This window comes from Rutidosis leptorrhynchoides, chromosome 4, assembly GCF_046630445.1.
Source record: "Rutidosis leptorrhynchoides isolate AG116_Rl617_1_P2 chromosome 4, CSIRO_AGI_Rlap_v1, whole genome shotgun sequence".
Lineage (NCBI taxonomy): Eukaryota > Viridiplantae > Streptophyta > Magnoliopsida > Asterales > Asteraceae > Rutidosis > Rutidosis leptorrhynchoides.
This window is the reverse complement of record NC_092336.1, coordinates 35359280-35383882: the sequence shown is the minus strand read 5'-3', so window position 1 is coordinate 35383882 and position 24603 is coordinate 35359280. Positions and strand designations below refer to the sequence as shown.

Genomic DNA, 24603 nt, shown 5'->3' with positions numbered 1-24603 from the left:
TCGTCAAACTGTTTCATTTAAATAAATCCGTGATTCTACGGGTCATTTCGCTAGTTAATATATGTTTAAGTAACACGTAATCACACATAAATATAAATATACATATTGTTACTTGAACCCATATATTTCATAATTCATTCATATTTTAATGAAAACATTAACACTACAAATATATTAACAGTGCACTCTCATTTGTTTATTTTTTTGGATTTTGCTAACACATAAGGTTGCCATTAACATGGAATTGAATACTTGTCATTTTAAAAGTGATCGATAACTGCTATTTACAATGATTCAATACATGTTAACAACTTTTGACTGTTGTTAACAAAATCCATTTTACTAATATAATTGCTTGATTCCAAGATATATAAAATAAAAAATACAGTTTACACAATTTTAATAGTTTAATTGAAGTAATTACTGAAAAAGGGCATATGCCATAAACTTGGCCGTAATTTTTATTTGGGACTCCGTAATTCTCATTAACTCATAATCCAGACATCATCGTTCAGATCTATTCACCGTTTTTAACACACACGCACACACACACACACACACACACTCGATACATCATCCCCCAATTTTTCTTTCTTATTTTTTTTTTATCTCTCAAATGCCGTCTGATCACAAATCTCAATAATCCATCCGTTAATCAATCTAATCTAATTCTCAGATCTAAGGTAACAATCATCTACTTCTGCATCTATTTATCTATAATAATTAATCTACTATCATATTCGAATTATTACGAATTTACATATGATTTGTCGTCAATCAGTTAGGGTTTGAGAACGAACAGAGAAGATGTTGACAAAATTTGAAACGAAAAGTAATAGAGTGAAAGGATTGAGTTTTCATAGTAAGAGACCTTGGATCTTAGCTAGTCTTCACAGTGGTGTGATCCAGCTATGGGATTATCGTATGGGAACTCTCATTGATCGGTTCGATGAACACGATGGTCCTGTTCGTGGCGTTCACTTTCATCAATCTCAGCCCCTTTTTGTTTCTGGAGGTTTGTTTTTGTTTCATTAGTACTGAATAATAATAATAATAATAATAATAATAATAATAATAAACTTGAGAATTTTAGGTTTGTTTCAACTGATCTATTCAGGATGATGTCATTTGTGTAATATACCTTTGCACTTTGTAGTGGATTATAGTTTATATTGGACTTATGCGACTCGTACATACATTCGAACTTATATCGTATGCATATCTGATCACATGTGTGTGTGTGTGTACTGTTCCAATGTTCAGGTTATGAACAACATGGAATGATCTGGATCTGGACATTTGATTAGATTTGATGTAATGTATAGGATTAAGGGGCGAGTTAAACGTCATATTTATAGCGGAGATAAGGTTATTGGAAAGTCTAAGGGCATTTTGTTATGTTTTTCTATTTATTTATATACAGATACAGTTATGCCTATGTCTTCTGTATATCGGTTAGCTTAAAACCCTTTCTTATGCTGTAAGGTTCTTTAGAAAAAAACTGTTCATGGACTGCACTTTCATCGATGGCATTCTCTTTTGTTTCTGGAGGATTATTTGATGTGACTTGCATTGACAAAATTTTTCACCAATATAGTATAGGCTATGTGTTGTTCATTAATCTTAATATGGATATGAGTAATGCTAAATGCACCTAAACTATAGGCCTAAAGATATGCATAATCCATACACGGGATGACATGTGTATCCCACTTATTTTCTCTCCTTAATTTTGCACCAATCGTTCTACCATATCCATCAATCAAATCTTTGTGTATACATGTTTTGGGACGTGTTGCGCGTGAAGCATTCTTCCTCTTCTTTTGTTTAAAATCTGTCGACGTGTACGTTAGATTAGGATCTGGACATTTACATTAGATTTCACGTTATGAATATGAGAAATTGCTGTATATAGTGTAAATCAAAGCTCTATTGATGATCAAAAACCTTTTTTCTGCTTTCTATGTACTTATGTACGATACAGTTGTGCCTATGCTTATGTCTTATTTGGGAATAACTTTTTTGTTTGAATCTATTCTTGTACATGCAGGAGATGATTACAAAATAAAAGTATGGAACTACAAACTGCACCGGTGTTTGTTTACGCTGCTTGGTCATCTTGATTATATCCGTACTGTTCAATTTCACCATGAAAATCCATGGATTGTTAGTGCAAGTGATGATCAAACTATCAGAATATGGAATTGGCAGTCTCGTACTTGTATATCAGTTCTAACAGGTCATAACCATTACGTTATGTGTGCTTTGTTTCATCCAAAGGAGGACCTTGTGGTTTCAGCATCATTAGATCAGACTGTTAGGGTTTGGGATATTGGTGCTTTAAAGAAAAAGTCAGCTTCCCCTGCTGATGATATTCTTAGGTTAAGTCAGATGAATACAGATTTCTTTGGTGGGGTCGATGCTGTTGTGAAGTATGTTTTGGAGGGACATGATCGAGGTGTCAATTGGGCATCATTTCATCCTACTCTTCCTCTTATTGTTTCTGGAGCTGATGATCGCCAAGTGAAGATTTGGCGAATGAATGGTACGCGTTATTAATTTTGACATCTAATTTATTATTGGTTTTTCAGTATGCCCCTTAAGGTAAAGTTTGTCAATTTGGCTTGATCTTGTATGTGCTATAAAAGTTTGGGTATTAGTAGCACTGCTTTCATAACTAATGTGATGATAATAGATGGCAAGGGTAAATTGGGTTCACCCTTCACATCATGAGGTGGCAAGCCCGCTTTAACTACAATCCATCTTATGCTCCTTGGTTTTATTTGTGTCTTAATCTTTGTGCCATCTGTTCGTTCCTATACACAATTGTATGTTGAATCTAACTTAATAACTTTGTGTTTCAGATACAAAAGCTTGGGAAGTAGACACATTACGTGGACACATGAACAACGTTTCATGTGTTCTTTTCCATGCAAGACAAGACATTATAGTATCAAACTCAGAAGATAAAAGCATACGCGTTTGGGACTCTACAAAACGAACCGGCCTTCAAACGTTCCGCAGGGAACACGACAGGTTCTGGATTCTCGGTTGTCATCCCGAGATGAACCTTCTTGCAGCCGGACATGACAGTGGCATGATCGTTTTCAAATTAGAAAGAGAACGTCCTGCTTTTTCTGTTAGCAACGATTCCCTGTTCTTCGTTAAAGACCGTTTTCTAAGGTTTTATGAATACTCATCTCAAAAAGACACTCAAATACTACCAATCCGTCGACCTGGTTCTGTCAGCTTGAACCAGGGCCCGCGTACACTATCATACAGCCCAACTGAAAACGTAGTTCTAATATGTTCAGATGTAGATGGTGGGTCCTACGAACTATACATCATCCCTAAAGATAGTCTTACTAGAGGTGATACAGTTCAAGAAGCAAAACGTGGTGTTGGCGGTTCGGCCGTTTTCGTTGCTCGAAATCGGTTCGCAGTTCTTGAAAAGAGCACCAATCAGGTGTTGGTTAAAAACTTAAAAAATGAGATTGTGAAAAAAAGTGCTCTTCCTGGTCCTACCGATGCTATATTCTATGCTGGTACAGGTAACTTGTTGTGTAGGTCAGAAGATAGAGTATTCATCTTTGACCTACAACAACGATTGGTTCTTGGAGATCTTCAAACTTCTTTTGTTAGATATGTTGTTTGGTCAAATGATATGGAGAGTGTTGCTTTGCTAAGCAAACATTCAATAGTCATAGCTGATAAGAAGCTTGTTCATCGATGCACACTTCACGAGACGATTCGCGTGAAAAGTGGTTCGTGGGATGATAAAGGTGTGTTCATATACACAACCCTGACCCATATCAAATACTGTTTACCAAACGGGGACAGTGGAATCATCAAAACCCTCGATGTTCCCGTTTACATCACGAAAATATTTGGAAACACAATTTTTTGCTTGGACAGAGATGGTAAAAACCGCCCGATAGTTATTGATTCAACTGAATATGTGTTTAAGTTATCTTTACTGAAAAAGAGATACGACGATGTAATGACTATGATTAGAAACTCAGAACTGTGCGGTCAAGCAATGATTGCGTATCTTCAACAAAAAGGTTTTCCTGAAGTTGCTTTACATTTCGTGAAGGACGAACGAACTCGTTTCAATTTAGCACTAGAAAGTGGAAACATTCAAATAGCTGTTGCGTCTGCTAAAGAAATTGATGAAAAAGATCACTGGTATAGGTTAGGGGTTGAGGCTCTTCGGCAGGGTAATTCTGGTATTGTTGAATATGCATATCAGCGGACTAAAAACTTTGAAAGGCTATCTTTCCTTTATCTGATAACTGGTAATTTGGATAAACTGTCCAAAATGATGAAGATCGCCGAGGTGAAAAATGATGTCATGGGTCAGTTCCACAATGCATTGTATTTGGGTGATGTTCAAGAACGAATCAAGATTTTAATCAGTGCAGGTCATCTACCATTAGCATATGCTACAGCTAAAACCCATGGGTTGACCCATATTGTTGAAGACCTTGCTGATAAACTTCAAAGTAATGTTCCTACTTTGCCCAGTGGTAAGTCTGGTTCTCTTTTGATGCCGCCGACACCTGTCCTATGTGGCGGAGACTGGCCGCTACTGAGGGTCATGAAAGGGATCTTCGACGGTAGTCTCGATAACGCCGGAAAAGGTGGAAATGAGGATTATGATGATGCTGATGATGCTAACTGGGTTGAGGATTTGGATATCGATGTAGACAACAATCAGAATGGTGACATCAGCATTGTGTTGGATGATGAAGAAGCAAACGAAGAAGAAGACGAAGAGGGTGGTTGGGATCTTGAAGATCTTGAACTGCCACCCGATAATGAAACCCCGAAAGCTAATACTACTCGTTCTTCTGTTTTTGTGGCCCCCACTCCTGGTATGCCTGTAAGTCAAATTTGGGTGCAGAAATCGTCTCTTGCTGCTGAACATGCAGCCGCTGGAAACTTCGACACCGCCATGCGGTTACTGAGTCGCCAACTCGGTATTAAAAATTTCACACCTTTAAAATCTTTCTTTATCGATCTCCACATGGGAAGTCACACTTATTTACGCGCTTTCTCATCTGCTCCATTAATCTCCTTGGCCATCGAGAGGAATTGGTGTGAGTCAGCAAGTCCTAATGTCCGGGCCCCACCGGCACTCGTCTTCAATTTCACCCAATTAGAAGAAAAACTCAAAGCTGGTTACAAAGCAACAACAACCGGGAAGTTTACTGAAGCGTTGCGTGTTTTTCTTACCATTCTTCATACCATTCCTTTGATTGTTGTTGAGTCAAGAAGAGAAGTTGATGAGGTTAAAGAATTGATTATTATTGTGAAGGAGTATGTTTTGGGCTTACAGATGGAACTTAAAAGAAGAGAATTAAAAGATGACCCGGTTCGTCAACAAGAACTGGCAGCTTATTTCACTCACTGTAACCTTCAATTACCACATTTGAGACTTGCATTGATGAATGCTATGACTATTTGTTACAAGGCACGTAATCTAATCACAGCATCAAACTTCGCCAGGAGGCTTTTGGAGACTAACCCGACTGCCGAAAACCAAACCAAAACTGCCCGTTCAGTTATACAAGCTGCTGAAAGGAACATGAATGATGCCACACAGCTGAATTATGATTTTAGAAATCCGTTTGTTGTTTGTGGGGCCACTTATGTTCCTATATATCGGGGACAGAAGGATGTAGTATGCCCATACTGTAATTCACACTTTGTTGTTTCCCAGGAAGGACAGCTTTGTACTGTTTGTGACCTTGCAGTGGTTGGATCAGATGCTTCTGGCTTACTATGTTCTTCAGCTCAGATCCGATAATTCAACAGTTTGGGTAATCCTCTTCCTCTTAGGTTTGTTCTCTTACTGGATGTATCTTTTTCATTTGGTCGGCTAATTCTCTTTGCGTCTCAAGTTATATTGAGCCATTTACATACTCATATTTTGCTGATGAATAGACTTGAAATTAGGGCGGGTCTGGCTGTTTTGTAACTGGAAAAACTGGGTGTTTTTGGTAAGAGTAGGATCCAGTTGACTTGTTGCACTTTTTGTTCAAAAAGTTTGAATTTTTATAATTAATTAGTGTGTCAAGTTTGATCATAAGAGTTATATTTGGTACTAATCGTATATTCTTTAATAGAAGCTCAAGGGGTTTTGTGGCTTAAATATACAAACTTTGGGTGGTTTTGCCTTCTTTAGCAAATCGAAACATTTCATTTTAAGTTCAATATTTTTTAATTTATCCTATCGACTCTTATTAACATACCAGCAACCAAGTCAATTCATTCAAGTTGAAATTGTCGCATCTAGAGTGAAGCTTATGTTTCTACTCTTTCTTTTTTCTCAGGGACTTCAAGAGAATGCTAGTTTTAATACCTTTTTTTTTTTCTTGCTCATTGATGATATTCCTTGTTGATGCTATTGATTAAATTAAATAGATCTTATGATTTGGGTCAAATTCAATGAGTTTGTGTCTGTCATGATTTAATGGTTGATGCCCTTAATTTGTCTCCTTGCGTGTCTACAACTTTAAGATAAGTCTTGTTGCTACTACTTCTTTAAGAGTTTGTACATCTTGCTAAAATATTATTATATGTTATAATGGTTTCTTGGTAAGTTCACGACTGTACAACTGCATATGTGAATTTATCATGTTTGGGAATGCTTAAAAATGTACTATCAGCATACTAATATGCTTAGGAAGTTATTTATGGTTGATTACTTTTACCTTTGTGGGATGCCTTATAACTTACCATATTCACTTAATTCTCTATTTCCACCTGCATCTATTTTTATTTTTAGCTTTACTTTAAAAGTAATAAAATAAAACTGACGATAAAGAATTCTATATAGAACTCTCATACTCATCTAATTAAAATCTATTTGTCAGAACATTTAGACATTTAGTCATAGAATCTAGATCCTTTTAAGTTATATTTTAACATGATGAGTCATGTTAAAAACCAGGAAGTTGATGTACTTGAATGTAGATATACATATAGCATATGGTATGTCCTTGTAAAGTTGACAAATTGCTTTATATAAAAACTCAAACATTCATCTTCTAGCATGGTAAAAGTGATCAGCCATGATTACCTGTTACACTACACTGTTAACTCGTCTGACCCACTTATTTGCCTCCTAAAAGGAAAATGATATGGAGTATTTGATTCAATTTTTTCTGTGCAAACTCGATCATTAAATAGCTTGCTGTGATATTTATGTCATGTTTGGTGAGCAAGATCAGATGGAAAATATTGGCTTGATACAGACTTGTGACATACATGGAGACTTTATCTTTTTTTTTTTTTTTAAAGATAATTCTCTATTAATATCTCTTCCCAATTTTGCACTCTAAATGTGTCAGGATTCTCAAGTAGAGTGGAATATTTTGGCTTGTAGCTGATGCTTTATGCTGCAATATCAGGGAGCTTGTGAAAGTAAACTGTAGAGTAGATGATTTAGTAACCGGGATGTTCATGTTGGTTGCTGGTCTTGTAGTATGTGGCAAAGATACAACAAGAAAGTTACTTGGTTTCATGAAAAGGAATGATGGTTGTTTATTCTTGAATTTGCTTAGGATTCAATATTAAGACATTTCGACTTATTTTTGTTTTCATATTGATGTTGGAATTTGCTGAATTGGGTCTGTTTAATATATAGGCATATGGTGGTACTTGGTTGTTTTTTACAATAATATTTCAGGACTTCATGTATTTCACACAGTTTTTTATATCTTGTCTGTTTGTTGTGTTGTCTTTTATAATTGAATGCAGAGATTTTTTTTTTTTTTTTTTTTTTTTTTTTTTTTTTTTTTTTTTTTTTTGGCAAAATAGCTATAACAATAATACGAATATGGATTCGAAAATCAACAAGTATAACCCGATACAAAAGAAACCAAAACGAGCCTAAACAAACTAACAAATAATAAACAAACAACAGGGTGAAGACATATTTACCATCGGCTACAACGCAAAACTAACTAAGCCTATAACTAATGGAACCTAAATCAATGACTATACTATATAAAGTAGTGAACCAAACCAAAAAACTATAGCAGTGATCGGGAGAATGCCAAACACCACTGTAACAAGACCCAAACAGGCAACCTGATCATCGGAAGCCAACACAAGCCATGGAAGTGAACTGGTCCTTAAAACACCCATCTTGACCCTGTGAACAAACCAAAAAACTGTAGCAGCGATCGGGAGAACGTCAAACACCACTGCAACAAGACCCAAACACGCAACCCGATCATCGGAAGCCAACACAAGCCATGGAAGTGATGGTCCGCAAAACACCCATCTCGCCCCCAAAAGAAGCCAGATCTCCAACAGGGAGGGAGATCATTGTCTGGCTCATCCCCGAAGGCACAACTAGAAAGGACAAATCCAGACAGGGGAAACAAGGCTGCAAATCAAGCCCCGCCTATTATCGCTACCATCCATTGACAATGAAAGTCCAAACCAAAGGGGAAATGGACCGGTCCATCAAATCAACAGAGGGATACAACCACCACATCAACCACCACAACCACCAAATTCACGTGTTTGTGTTCTCAACAAACGACGTTGGATGAAACAAAAATGGTGTTGAATGATTTAGGGTTAAAATTATCTAGTGGAGATTGAAGTTCAATCTCCATGAACTACAATTCGAAGTCTTGCTTTTAAAAATGTTTAGAAATTATCTCTAATAATTAATAGCATTCAAGTTTTTTATACCCTCCTAAAATTCTATATGTAATATTTATCACATGGGGGATGATTCTCACACACTGTTTTTTTATCCTCACACACCCTTTTACCCTATTATTAGGGAGGAGTTCAAGTAAATTAGTGTGTGAGGATCAAAAAACAGTGTGTGAGAATCATCCCCCTTATCACATAGTTATATTCTTTTTTGTTTATTTATGTAAAAGGTTAAAAATGTAATTATATATCATCGAGACTTCAACTTGATTACCAAATTTTGAATCATTCAACTTTGAATCATTCAACGTTTACTATTCTTTCTAATCAAACGATCCTCATCGGGTATATGTTTACGATAACCTTCTTCAAATATGGTGTAATATTGGAGATTTTTATTTTGTATCTAAAGTAGAATTGTGTTAGGAGGCCCATAACAAAATACAACACATAAAGACGTAATGCTCTTCAATTCAAATAAATCCTATGTCTGATCAAGTTGCTACGGGTGAGAAGATAATCAAGACATGCTTTTTTTCCCTTCAAAATAACATAATAACATTAAAAATATATTTGCATATCAACAGGTACAACCAATAATAAAGACATGTTCGCATAATACACGCGCTAAAATTTAATTTGTCACCCAATTATTCCACTTCAATCAAGAGCAAAGATTGAATTAATGAGTAACACACATATTTTTTAATTGACCTTTAGTCGACTACCAATGTCGCGATAAATCGATGTTGATTATAATGTTAGCGGATCTTGATATTAACATATTATTATGCTCCCCTATCCACCATTCAAGGCAGATTAAGCTCCACTACAATTAGAGATCATTATGCTCCACTACAATTAGAGATCATTGCTCCTTTATTAAAGTTTCTATTATTATATTATTGTTGATTGATGACAGCTTGCAAGTGTGTTGTATTTTCTATTTATATTGCATGTAATCAGCACAGAGATGACAACTATTATGAAAATATACTACAATTTGCACAACCTCTATTAATTCACATATTTATTTACATGGTATCAGTCGCCATCTTCTTTTCAATACAACCATAATTAGCAGCCATGACAACTCCAAGCAAGTATGATAAGGTTTATACAGTTACTTCGGTCACACATCTCATCCCGATCAAACTCGATCTCGCAAAACTTAACTACACTCATTGGAGTACACTTTTTAGCAATCATTGCGCCGCCTTTAATGTTGATTCTTTTCTCAAAACTGCCACCACGTCCGAGCCACCTACAGATGATTGGAAGAAAGTCGACGCTGTCGTCATGGGGTGGATATTCCTCACTATTTCGGAACCATTACTTGAACGTCTACTCAATTCTCATCCAGCATCATCACACGATGCATGGGAGTTTTTGAAAAAAATATTTCATGACAACAAGCGCTCCAAAACCGTTGAACTCACGGCTGAGTTACGTGCCCTTACAATTGGTGAGCTAACCGCCGAAGCATACTTCAGAAAAATCGACTCCATTGCGTCTCTACTTGATAATCTAGGGTCGCATATTGAAGACGACGAGTTGGTAACTTATGCCATCAATGGCCTCAATGACCGGTTCCCGCACGCCACACACATCATTCTTCATAGCAAACCATTCCCGGATTTTGACACTGTGCGCTCTATGATCATGCTTGAAGAAATGCAGTTCCAACGAAAAACACGTTCATCACACGAGATGCAAGGGAATCCGTCTGCACCAACCGTGCTTGTTGCTCAAGCCGTGTCTTCTCCACCGCCTCGAAATCAGAGCAACGCGCCGCAAGTTTGTAGGAACTTCAACCGTGGACATTGCAGGTTCGGAGACAAATGTCGTTACCTTCATCAGGTAATCCGTAACTCTACAGGATCCCCTACACCAAACACGGGACTGAATAAGACAAATGGGAATACCCAAGCCCAATTGTTGTGTATTATTGCGGCCCAACAGAACATTATAGCCCAACAACAATTCATGCGGCCCAATTCACAATCGGTTCCCACCTTGGGCTCACGGAATAACTTGACCAGCTTTTCTAGGCCACCCGGGTTTCATAATACCTCACCACAGGCCCATTATATAGGGCTCAGTCCTTCTTACAATTCGACTACGCCAAGCCTGGTTCAACAGCCCATGTTTGCTGCCCCACAACAAGTACAGCAACCCATGTTTTCTGTTCCAGCACAGACCCATATTGGACCTCAACATGTCGCAAATCAGTCCACAATTGGTCCAACTTCCTATAACAATGGGCAGCCCAGTTACAACCCTTTTACTTTCACACATGAACTCGGTCATGAGACTATTGTTTCGAATGCGTTTACTGCCACTACTCTCCCTGACTACGGTAACACGGGTTGGACTATGGATACAGGTGCGTCCACCCATCTTACATCTAGCATTAAAAATTTGAATACCATTTTTAATTATTGCATGTACCCTTCGGTCGCCGTTGGGGACGAGAACGAAATTCCCGTCGTCAACACTGGCCATAGCGTGTTGCCTAATATCAATCGACCACTACACTTATCTAACGTCCTTGTTACCCCCAATATAGTCAAAAATCTTATTTCTATTCGTCGTTTTGCTCGTGATAATAAAGTTTCTGTATCTTTCTGTGACACCGCTATTTTTTTTAAACGTACGTGGCGGAAGCATTATATTATTTAAATAAGATATCAACATTTGTACAAACCGATGTCACGTGTCATTACAACAAATTCCATACGTAACTGGAAAAGACGTAAATACATTAATTTTTCAAAAGAACATAGTTCAAACTATAAAAGACCACATCAGAGTTAACCCTGTCAAACATAACATCACCATGCCCGTCTTCTCCCAAAAATCACTATCTACAAAAGCTAACAACCTGCAGGGAGGAGATGGAGGGGAATTAGCACGAAGCTAAGTGAGTACGACTAACTACAGGCCATAGCATACACAAGTGTTATACTAATCATGTCACAATAGTCTAACACACAAACATCACCCAAGTGCCGTCTACAGAGACTCTGGCGGCTCGGCCAAACCATTAACCACCAGCTGATCGGACTGGGGCTTACCAGAAGTTCCTCCACCACAGTATGTATATACATAATCCACACGCGACGGATGCGTCATTCACATATATATACACCATGGCTGTCTAGGCCACCACATGAGGAACCCAACCCGTAGGTTGATCTCTCCTACCGAGGCTACCACACAATAGGGACACACTGGGCTCCAGCAGACAAGCATCAACTAACATGCAGTCATCACAACAACTAACTAACCGCAACAATAAGTATATCTAACAAGCATGGCAATCGTAATATAACATGCTTCTATATACTATATTCTCCAGTTAGTCCCACTCACCAAATACCAGCAAACGAGAAGGTGTTCAGCTATCTAATCACTGAACCTTCTCTTTCTCCTTTTCTCCTGAGAAATACATATACACGAGTTAGTTTATGTCCATAAACACCAAATAACACAATACATAAAATTTTGTCAGAAAACTGTCCGCTAAAAAATTTCTGCTTAATGCACTTTCAAAATTTACATCATAAACATCAAAATACAAACAGGCAGCATAACGGCTAAAAATCAACACTTAGGTAAAATATTCTGCCCTGGACACTCAGTCGGTCGACTGACTCTTACAGTCGGTCGACTGTCTATACAATCGGTCGACTGACTTTCCCAGTCGGTCGACTTATTTGGTATTTCCACAATCGGCCGAAAGTCAAACTCAATCGGTCGGTTCACTCGCCAGTCGGTCGGTTGTCTGTCAATCGGTCGATTCAACCCTAGGTCGGTCGACTGTCGACCGACAGTCGGCCGAGTGTGTTCATCTTCATCAGAACTGAACAAAGGCTACGGACTTTACGATGAAATCCTCAAATCTCGATCTAGAGCTCGTTTTAAACACCAAAATCGACCACAACTTGTTCACTACTTGTTATAGACTCAAAACCCACAACAATTTGACCATAACAACACTTAAATCACTTGTTTTGACACAAATTCAAGCTTTTTACAAAACTAACACAAAACCTTAAATTTCTAAAAAATTAGAGCATGGAAGCTTGTGATTCTTACCTTAAAAGAATCAGTGAATCACAAGGAATACAAAGATATGAACAATTTGAGCTCTAGCTAAAGATTAAGGATTAGGGTTTGATTGTAGGTGGAAGGGAAGGTACGGGAATGTTTGGTGAATTTTCTAGAAATGGTAAGAAGAAGACACAGACCAGTCACTTAATTGTGGATAATTCCCACACTGTGTGACACACGGGTATTTATCAGTTATCTGATATCTTCCGTACATCATTTGGCAACCCAAACGGAGTCCAAATTAAATAAACAAACCTGTTCTGTGACCCTTGTCACAAACTGGTCCTAACCACATCATTAAATAATAATAAATATTAAATAGAAATAAAAGCATATAATAACGCAATACAAACTTAAGGGCAAAATAGTAATCTTACAACTAGGCCCGATTGAGGATGTTACACTTTCGATGAATTTGGTTTTTCTGTGAAGGATTATCTGACCCGCCGCCTACTCCTCCGATGTGATAGCACCGGAGATCTTTACACACTTACAGATCAAAGTTCATCTCCAGCTCACAATGCTCTGCTCACCTCCCCCAGCATCTGGCATCAGCGCCTCGGACATCCGAACACTGATGTTTTTCGTCGTCTTATTTCTAGTAGTTCTATTACTTGTAACAATACGAAGTCTCATGTCCTTTGACATGCTTGTCAACTTGGCAAACACGTGAGACTTCCATTTAGTACTTCTATTTCGCATGTTACTTATGTGTTTGATATTGTTCACTCGGATATATGGACCTCTCCTGTACCGAGTCTTAGTGGTTACAAATATTATGTCCTTTTTTTAGACCATTATTCGCACTATTTATGGGTTTTTCCTTTACGTAACAAATCTGACGTATTTAATATATTTACTCAATTTCGTGCCTACATTAAAACTCAGTTTAATTCAGATATTAAAGCCTTTCAATGTGATCATGGCGGGGAATTCGATAATAAACAAATCCATCAACTCTTACAAACTAATGGTATTCAAATGCGTTTCTCATGTCCTCAAACATCTCAACAAAATGGCAAATCCGAACGTATGATCCGCACCATCAATTGTAACAACCCACCTTTTTCCGTTTACTTTTCCGTTATACTAATATAAAGTCCGTTATATGTTTATAACATCTCCCGTTGATACGCGTTTTAAATTATCTCGTTTAGGTAATTCCCGCACCCGAACGAAAGTTGAGGGACTAAACTTGACAAGGGATCAAACCCTTGACTAGGTCAAAGGGTCAAACCCCTTTCACCCATTCATTTCCACCTCCATCTCTCTCTTTCTCTCTAGCAAGAACACACACTCAAAACCAAATTCATTCAATCATCATCTAAATTCGATCTAGGAGGCTTACAACAAAATAAATTACATATTCGTGATCCTCTCTTCATCCTCTTCGTTTTGGTACCAACTTCATCTCATTTGGGTAACTTTCTAAAATCACTAGATTTTGTGTTCTTGATGTTTTTAACTTATAAAAGTGTTAATTAGTGTCTATGGCTCAAGTCTAACATGAATATATGATTTATATGCTCGATCTCGTTGTTTTAGTGTAACTAGCATGAACTTGAATTTTGGTGTGTTATTCTTGAATTTTGGATGATCATATGTTGTTAGATGTTAAAAGTTGATGTTTTAATTGTGTTACTAGCATCACTAGCTTCAATTTGATGTGTAGGTTGCTTTAGAAAAGTTCATGAACTCGATTTATGATTTTGGTGAAATTGGGTTAGGGTTTGATGAACTTGAAATGGACTTTTGATGCATTGAATGCCATGGATTATGGTTGGTAAGTGTTTAGTTAGAATGTATGCTTGATTACCTTCGAAACGGCATATCATTCATGTAAATTGGTTGCCCGAATCATTGAATTGCATTTATGAACTTGTATGCGATTAATGTTGAGCATTAGATGCGGTTTTGGTTGTTATAATAGGTAGATTGATTGATGAAATGTGTTTAGTTGTGTTCTTTGTCAAATTACCTTTCCAACGATATAAGGTGCGAGTTCTAAATGTTAGCGGTTTGTAATTTATGCTTGAAAGAGTTTTGATTTGGGACTTGAACAATTGAGACTGACCAGGTACCAGCGCACGGCCAATGCCGCGGCGCGGCCAGACTATGTCGCGGCGCGACATAAGCCGTGGTCAGGTTCTGACCACCATGTCCAAATTACGAAAAATGTTTGGCATACTATGGACCTCCGATTCACATGAAACTTGTTCTAACATACTCATATATGATTAAAAACCTCAGAAAAATAGTTCGGGACACGACCCGAACGTGTTGACTTTTTCGTTGACTTTGACCGACCAAAGTTTGACTTTTTGTCAAACTTAACCAAATGATTTTGCAACCTTCCTAACTTGTTTATATACTTGTATCTTGCATGAAACTTAACAATTTGATTTCACATGCTAAATAATCGAGTCGTAACGAGCCATAGGACTAATTGAACATCTTTAACCTATCGTGTTTACCGTTATTGATACGACCTATTTGTTTAGGTCAAGACTAGCACTATCCTTCGCACACGTTATTTTGTGAAGTACTTTTCGTACGTGCACTCAAGGTGAGATCATAGTCCCACTTTTACTCTTTTTGAACTTATATTGGGATGAGAAAACATAAACGATTCTTTTGAACTAAGTGAACACAAGAACGGGAAAACAAACATTCTACATACGAGTTTAGAACAAAATCCTCAATTCGATTATCATTAGTTACACTTGCCGGGTGTAAGCGAGAACTTATGTTATATGGCCATATGGGTTGACAACCCTCATCCTTGACGGTTCGCTACCGTCTACGGATGAAATATATTTTCGAGAATCAGTGTTTGTTCTAGCACTAAGTGATGGGGTATACAATGGAAGGAATGTTAAGCTTTGATAATTGGGTGCTCGTGAAACAAACTTTTGGAATGTATTACTATTATTTCATTGATGCAAATCTTGTGGTTCACTTGTACTTACTTACTTAAACCTATGATTTCACCAACGTTTTCGTTGACAGATTTCTATGTTTTTCTCAGGTCCTTGAACGATACATGATACATGCTTCCGCTCATTATTTGATACTTGCATTGGATGTCGAGTATATGTGCATTTCATGGAGCGTCTTTTGACTTTACTTTAAACCGTGTCGCCTAGATTTCATTCGTATTATAACGTTGTAACTTAACTATTGGTTGAACAATTCTTGTAAACTTTGGGAACAATCTTTATTTTGAAATGAAGGCGACATATTTTGGTCAAACTTTGTCTTAAAGACTTATGACCACGTAACGGGACCTAAGTAGACGGCGCCGTCAAACATGATTTGGTCGGGTCGCTACAGATGGTATCAGAGCGTTGGTTGTAGGGATTTAGAGTTCATTAGTGTCAACCCCGAGTCATAGGGTACATTGGTGAGTCTAGACTACAACCGGCATATAGACTTGAAGTAGGAATTACTTGACTACTTGTGCATTTATACTCGAACGCTTCTACTCATATCTACTCTTAGTTCATCTTAATCTCACGTTGTTTAATTTGATTGACACGCCACCTTGACTTTATAGAATAATGTCGAATGCACATATGAATCAGGGTAATATAATTTCCGGGATTATATTACGGTGACTCATATGAACGTTCCGACATTATGGCATAAAGAATTTAAGGCGAGTCGAGGAAAAACTTCTCTTTATCTTTATTCTATATCACGGTTAGTATTATTGAGAATACTAATCAATGATATCCTTGTGTCGTGAAGGAACAATGGCTCCTCGTCGTGTACGCCGCAATGAAACTCCCGAACAAGCTCTCGAACGGATGATAGCTACCGCCGTAGATGCGGCCATGGCCGGTCACTCATCCAACAACAATAATAATAACAACCACAACAACCACAACAACAACAACAACAACAATGGAGCCGGAAACTCAAACGAGGGATGCTCCTATAAAGCTTTCATGGGGTGCAAACCTCACACTTTTGATGGAACCGGGGGACCGGTCGTGCTCACCCGATGGTTTGAGCAAACGGAATCCGTCTTTAGCATAAGCGGTTGTCGGGACCAGGACAAGGTCAAATACTCCACTCACACTTTCTCCGGAATTGCTCTAACATGGTGGAACACCTATGTTCAATCGGTGGGTACCGATGAAGCTCATGCCCTCTCTTGGGCCGATCTAAAGGAAAAGATGATTGTTGAATATTTTCCGCGCGAAGAAACCCGAAAGCTTGAGGAAGAACTAAGAGCTTTGAAAGCGGTCGGAAACGATCTTAAAGCTTATAATCAACGCTTCGCCGAACTATCCTTGATGTGTCCTAATCTTGTTAACCCCGAATCTCAAAGGATTGAGCTCTACATGCTCGGTCTTCCAAAAAGCATCAAACAAGGGGTGATGTCATCCAAACCCACTACTCATCAAGCCGCTATGGACATGGCTCGCCAACTAATTGAAACGGTTGACGAAATCGTAGTTCCGGCACCTAAGGCCGAGGATAAATCGGGCGGCAACAAAAGAAAGTGGGAACCCTCCCAATCAAGCAACAACAACTTTGCCAAGAAATCTTTCACTTTCGACGGCAAGAAGGGTTATGCCGGGAATCTACCTTTTTGAAACAAATGCAACAAACATCACTTTGGCGAATGTAGTAAGCTAATTTGCCATCGGTGCCAAGGAATTGGTCATAAGGCCAACGATTGTAAAAGTGCCACTCCCGTCGCTCGAAAGTGGCCCAATGCACCAAAGACGGGCACTTGTTACGAATGTGGCCAAACGGGTCATTATAGAAATGCATGCCCAAAGAAGAAAGATAACCCCAACACGCGCGGCCGAGCTTTTAACATCAACACCGAGGAAGCCCGGGATGACACTGAACTAGTCACGGGTACGTTTCTTCTCAACAATTCTTATGTCTCTTGCTTATTCGATTCAGGTGCCGATAAATGCTTTGTATCCAAGACTTTGACTCATTCTTTTAGCACTCCACCTCTTCCATTAGATACCCCTTATACCATTGAAGTGGCTAACGGGAAACTATTAAGTGCCGACACATATTACCGGGGGTGTACGATAAACATCTTGGGTAAGGAATTTGAAATTGATTTGATACCCATGGAACTAGGAAGCTTTGATGTAATAATCGGTATGAATTGGTTAGTCAAAACGAAATCTCACATTCTTTGTGATCTTAACGCAATCCGAATTTCTATCGAGAATGGTGAACCTTTGATCGTCTATGGCGATAAGAGTTGCACCGGACTCAACCTCGTTTCGTGTATTAAAGTTAGAAAACTACTCCGTAAGGGTTGTTTTGCGATCCTTGCTCACGTTAAGAAAGTCGAGTCCGATGAGAAGCACATCGATGATGTGCCAATTGTTAGTGACTATTCCGATGTATTTCCCGACGAATTGCCGGGTCTTCCGCCTCATCGACCGGTTGAATTCCAAATAGATCTTATTCCGGGAGCCGCACCCGTAGCACGTGCACCATATAGACTCGCTCCATCTGAAATGCAAGAATTGCAAAGTCAAATCCAAGAGTTACTTGACCGTGGTTTCATTCAACCTAGCCATTCACCATGGGGCGCTCCGATTTTATTCGTCAAGAAGAAAGACGGATCCCTACGAATGTGCATTGATTATCGTGAACTAAATAAATTGACGGTTAAGAACCGATATCCCCTTCCTCGCATCGATGATCTCTTTGATCAACTACAAGGGTCTTGTGTATATTCGAAAATCGATCTCCGCTCGGGTTATCATCAATTAAGGGTTAAGGGGGAAGATGTCTCCAAAACCGCTTTCCGAACTCGTTATGGTAGTTATGAATTTCTTGTAATGCCATTTGGTCTCACTAACGCACCGGCGGTGTTCATGGATCTTATGAACCGCGTGTGCAAACCGTATCTTGACAAATTCGTTATCGTGTTCATCGATGATATTTTAGTCTATTCAAAAAGCGAAGAAGAACACGAGGAACACCTCCGACTTGTGCTTGAACTTTTAAGACAAGAACAACTCTATGCCAAATTCTCCAAGTGTGAATTTTGGTTAAAGGAAGTTCAATTTCTTGGTCATGTTGTAAGTGACCAAGGTATTAAAGTCGATCCAACGAAAATCGAAGCCATTAGCAAATGGGAGACTCCTACTACTCCTACTCACATTCGTCAATTCTTGGGTCTCGCCGGGTACTATCGTAGATTCATCGAAAATTTCTCTTTGGTTGCACGTCCTCTAACCGCATTGACTCACAAGGGAAAGAAATTCATTTGGGCGACCGAACATGAATCCGCGTTTCAAATCTTGAAAACGAAGCTAACCACCGCTCCTATCTTGTCACTTCCTGAAGGCAATGATGACTTTGTTGTATATTGCGATGCCTCGAAACATGGTTTTGGGTGTGTATTGATGCAACGAACAAAAGTCATTGCTTATGCTTCTCGACAACTCAAAATTCATGAACGAAACTATACGACACATGATCTCGAACTCGGAGCCGTTGTCTTTGCACTTAAAATGTGGAGACACTATCTTTATGGAACCAAGAGTACTATCTTCACCGATCACAAAAGCCTTCAACACATTTTCGATCAAAAGCAACTAAACATGAGACAACGAAGGTGGATTGAAACCTTAAACGATTACGATTGCGAGCTTCGTTACCATCCCGGGAAGGCAAATGTAGTAGCCGATGCCTTAAGTCGAAAAGAAAGAGCGGTGCCTCTCCGTGTCCGAGCTTTAAACATCACCATTCACACCAACCTTAATAGCCAAATTCGGGTAGCCCAAGATGAGGCTCTCAAGGATGAAAACATCTCTCTCGAACACTTGAACGTCCTCACCTCTCGATTCGAAGTTAAAGAAACCGGACTCCGATATTTCGCCGGAAGAATTTGGGTGCCTAGTTATGGGGACCTACTAAGCCTTATTTTAGATGAAGCCCATAAGTCACGATACTCGATTCACCCCGGTGCCAATAAGATGTACCACGACCTTAAACAACTATATTGGTGGCCGAACATCAAAAGGAACGTAGCTACTTATGTTTCCAAGTGTTTGACATGTTCCAAAGTCAAAGCCGAACACCAAAGACCGTCCGGACTACTTCAACAACCCGAGATCCCGCAATGGAAGTGGGAAAGGATAACGATGGATTTTATCACCAAGCTACCAAAAACGACGGGCGGTTATGATACCATTTGGGTTATTGTTGACCGTCTCACCAAATCCGCACACTTCCTTGCCATGAAAGAAACGGACAAAATGGAGAAACTTGCACAACTTTACATTAAGGAGATCGTAGCCCGACACGGTGTACCTTTATCGATTATCTCCGACCGAGATGGCCGTTTCGTTTCTAGATTTTGGCGTACATTGCAAGAAGCGTTGGGAACGCGTTTAGACATGAGCACCGCATATCATCCTCAAACCGATGGACAAAGCGAACGTACAATTCAAACCTTAGAGGACATGTTACGAGCTTGCGTGGTTGATTTCGGAAAAGCTTGGGACAAGCACTTACCTCTCGCCGAGTTCTCTTACAACAATAGTTATCACGCGAGTATTAAAGCCGCACCTTTTGAAGCGCTATATGGCCGCAAATGTCGTTTACCTCTTTGTTGGGCCGAGGTAGGCGACGTGCAAATCACCGGACCCGAACTCATTCACGAAACCACCGAGAAAATCGTTCAAATCCGAGATAGGCTTAGGACGGCCCGAAGTCGTCAAAAGAGCTATACCGACAAACGACGCAACGATCTTGAATTTCAATTCGGTGACCGAGTAATGTTAAAAGTCGCACCTTGGAAGGGTGTAATCCGTTTTGGGAAACGCGGGAAGCTAAATCCGCGGTATATTGGTCCTTTCGAAATCTTGGAGCGTATTGGAACCGTTGCTTATCGGTTAGATCTTCCGCCTCAATTGAACTCCGTTCACCCTACCTTCCATGTATCTAACTTGAAAAAGTGTCTTGCCGAACCCGATATCGTCATCCCTCTCGAAGAACTTACTATTGATGACAAACTCCATTTTGTGGAGGAACCGGTTGAAATTGTGGACACCTCCGTCAAGACATTGAAACAAAGCCGAATTCCGATTGTCAAGGTTCGTTGGAATGCCAAAAGAGGACCCGAGTTTACTTGGGAAATACAAGATCAAATGCAAAGGAAGTATCCTCATCTATTTGTGAATTCAGAAACGCAAGGTCTTGAGGAAGAAACAACGACTACTACGCCTACTTAAATTTCGGGACGAAATTTCTTTTAAGGAGTAGGTAATGTAACAACCCACCTTTTTCCGTTTACTTTTCCGTTATACTAATATAAAGTCCGTTATATGTTTATAACATCTCCCGTTGATACGCGTTTTAAATTATCTCGTTTAAGTAATTCCCGCACCCGAACGAAAGTTGAGGGACTAAACTTGACAAGGGATCAAACCCTTGACTAGGTCAAAGGGTCAAACCCCTTTCACCCATTCATTTCCACCTCCATCTCTCTCTTTCTCTCTAGCAAGAACACACACTCAAAACCAAATTCATTCAATCATCATCTAAATTCGATCTAGGAGGCTTACAACAAAATAAATTACATATTCGTGATCCTCTCTTCATCCTCTTCGTTTTGGTACCAACTTCATCTCATTTGGGTAACTTTCTAAAATCACTAGATTTTGTGTTCTTGATGTTTTTAACTTATAAAAGTGTTAATTAGTGTCTATGGCTCAAGTCTAACATGAATATATGATTTATATGCTCGATCTCGTTGTTTTAGTGTAACTAGCATGAACTTGAATTTTGGTGTGTTATTCTTGAATTTTGGATGATCATATGTTGTTAGATGTTAAAAGTTGATGTTTTAATTGTGTTACTAGCATCACTAGCTTCAATTTGATGTGTAGGTTGCTTTAGAAAAGTTCATGAACTCGATTTATGATTTTGGTGAAATTGGGTTAGGGTTTGATGAACTTGAAATGGACTTTTGATGCATTGAATGCCATGGATTATGGTTGGTAAGTGTTTAGTTAGAATGTATGCTTGATTACCTTCGAAACGGCATATCATTCATGTAAATTGGTTGCCCGAATCATTGAATTGCATTTATGAACTTGTATGCGATTAATGTTGAGCATTAGATGCGGTTTTGGTTGTTATAATAGGTAGATTGATTGATGAAATGTGTTTAGTTGTGTTCTTTGTCAAATTACCTTTCCAACGATATAAGGTGCGAGTTCTAAATGTTAGCGGTTTGTAATTTATGCTTGAAAGAGTTTTGATTTGGGACTTGAACAATTGAGACTGACCAGGTACCAGCGCACGGCCAATGCCGCGGCGCGGCCAGACTATGTCGCGGCGCGACATAAGCCGTGGTCAGGTTCTGACCACCATGTCCAAATTACGAAAAATGTTTGGCATACTATGGACCTCCGATTCACATGAAACTTGTTCTAACATACTCATATATGATTAAAAACCTCAGAAAAATAGTTCGGGACACGACCCGAACGTGTTGACTTTTTCGTTGACTTTGACCGACCAAAGTTTGACTTTTTGTCAAACTTAACCAAATGATTTTGCAACCTTCCTAACTTGTTTATATACTTGTATCTTGCATGAAACTTAACAATTTGATTTCACATGCTAAATAATCGAGTCGTAACGAGCCATAGGACTAATTGAACATCTTTAACCTATCGTGTTTACCGTTATTGATACGACCTATTTGTTTAGGTCAAGACTAGCACTATCCTTCGCACACGTTATTTTGTGAAGTACTTTTCGTACGTGCACTCAAGGTGAGATCATAGTCCCACTTTTACTCTTTTTGAACTTATATTGGGATGAGAAAACATAAACGATTCTTTTGAACTAAGTGAACACAAGAACGGGAAAACAAACATTCTACATACGAGTTTAGAACAAAATCCTCAATTCGATTATCATTAGTTACACTTGCCGGGTGTAAGCGAGAACTTATGTTATATGGCCATATGGGTTGACAACCCTCATCCTTGACGGTTCGCTACCGTCTACGGATGAAATATATTTTCGAGAATCAGTGTTTGTTCTAGCACTAAGTGATGGGGTATACAATGGAAGGAATGTTAAGCTTTGATAATTGGGTGCTCGTGAAACAAACTTTTGGAATGTATTACTATTATTTCATTGATGCAAATCTTGTGGTTCACTTGTACTTACTTACTTAAACCTATGATTTCACCAACGTTTTCGTTGACAGATTTCTATGTTTTTCTCAGGTCCTTGAACGATACATGATACATGCTTCCGCTCATTATTTGATACTTGCATTGGATGTCGAGTATATGTGCATTTCATGGAGCGTCTTTTGACTTTACTTTAAACCGTGTCGCCTAGATTTCATTCGTATTATAACGTTGTAACTTAACTATTGGTTGAACAATTCTTGTAAACTTTGGGAACAATCTTTATTTTGAAATGAAGGCGACATATTTTGGTCAAACTTTGTCTTAAAGACTTATGACCACGTAACGGGACCTAAGTAGACGGCGCCGTCAAACATGATTTGGTCGGGTCGCTACATCAATAACCTTATACGCACCCTTCTTTTTCAAGCACATCTACCTCCTACATTCTGGGTTGAGGCCCTCCACATGGCCGCGTACCTCTTAAACCTTATACCGTCCTCCGCCATTAACCACGAAATACCTCACACCTGATTATACAAATATCCACCAAATTACTTTACACTTCGTGTCTTCGAATGTCTTTGTTACCCTCACTTAAAAAACACTCACAAACTAGCCCCCCGCTCCACTCCATGCATATTTCTTGGATACCCGTCTAACCATCGTGGCTACCGTTGCTTCGATCTCGCCACTCACAAAATCATACTTTCTCGTCACGCCACCTTCGACGAGACCTCTTTTCCTTACAGTGCCACTACCACTTCACCCCCACCCTCATACGAGTTTCTTGACCCGCCTCCCAATCTCTTCTCTCGCACCTTTTCTGATGTCATCAACACTACTCCCACTAGTCAAAAGATACCTACTCCCGCTCCTCCATCCGTTGCACCTCCTCAAAACACCACTTCCACTCACCCTATGATTACGCGTCATCAACTAGGCACCACCAAACCTGTTCAACGCCTTAACCTTCTCTTGTCAAACCCCTCTCCTACACCCAAAACCTATTCTTATGCTCTCAATGACCCTAATTGGCATCACGCTATGACCGATGAATATAATGCGTTAATTAAAAATGGTACTTGGACTCTTGTGCCTCGCCCATCGGACACGAATATAGTTCACTCCATGTGGTTGTTTAAGCACAAGTTTAATGCTGATGGTACTTTGAGTCGATATAAGGCGCGGCTTGTTGCTAACGGTCGCAGCCAGCATATTGGTATTGATTGTGAGGAGACGTTCAGCCCAGTTGTTAAACCGACCACTATTCGGACCGTCCTCAGCCTTGCTCTTTCTCAACATTGGCCCGTTCATCAGCTGGATGTCAAGAATGCGTTTCTACACGGGCACCTTTCTGAGACAGTCTACATGCACCAGCCTCCTGGTTTTCATGACCTTGCAAGCCCAGATCATGTTTTCCTCCTCCAGAAGTCTCTGTATGGCTTGAAGCAGGCACCTCGTGTTTGGTTTCATCGATTTGCGGGGTACGCACAATGTGTCGGTTTTCTGCATAGTCGGTGTGTCTCCTCCCTGTTCATATACAAACAGGGTACTGACATTGCTTACCTTTTATTATATGTGGACGACATTATTTTGACTGCTTCGACGCCTGCCTTTCTTCAGCGAGTCATTGCCTCTTTACATGCATAGT

The 24603-nt window shown here is 39.2% G+C and overlaps 2 protein-coding genes across 4 annotated transcripts; both read left to right on the top strand.

Moving 5' to 3' along the window:
• The first annotated feature begins 597 nt into the window (after positions 1–597).
• LOC139842060 (coatomer subunit alpha-1-like) lies at positions 598–7706 on the top strand. Of its 3 annotated transcripts, none has more exons than XM_071832238.1 (5): positions 598–683; positions 782–1015; positions 2051–2545; positions 2865–5825; positions 7359–7706. In XM_071832238.1, the coding sequence occupies exons 2-4, from the start codon at positions 808–810 to the stop codon at positions 5810–5812; spliced, it is 3651 nt and encodes a 1216-aa protein (XP_071688339.1). In that variant the 5' UTR covers positions 598–683; positions 782–807; the 3' UTR covers positions 5813–5825; positions 7359–7706. The 3 variants fall into 3 exon arrangements, with proteins under 3 accessions (XP_071688339.1, XP_071688337.1, XP_071688338.1); XM_071832236.1 differs by having other exon boundaries at positions 2865–5844; XM_071832237.1 differs by having other exon boundaries at positions 638–683; positions 786–1015; positions 2865–5844.
• Positions 7707–9768: 2062 nt separating this feature from the next.
• On the top strand, positions 9769–24602 carry LOC139840553 (uncharacterized). The gene is made up of 2 exons (XM_071830815.1): positions 9769–11068; positions 23569–24602. Exons 1-2 carry the CDS (start codon positions 9769–9771, stop codon positions 24600–24602), a joined length of 2334 nt encoding a protein of 777 aa, XP_071686916.1.
• The last annotated feature ends 1 nt before the right edge of the window (position 24603 follows it).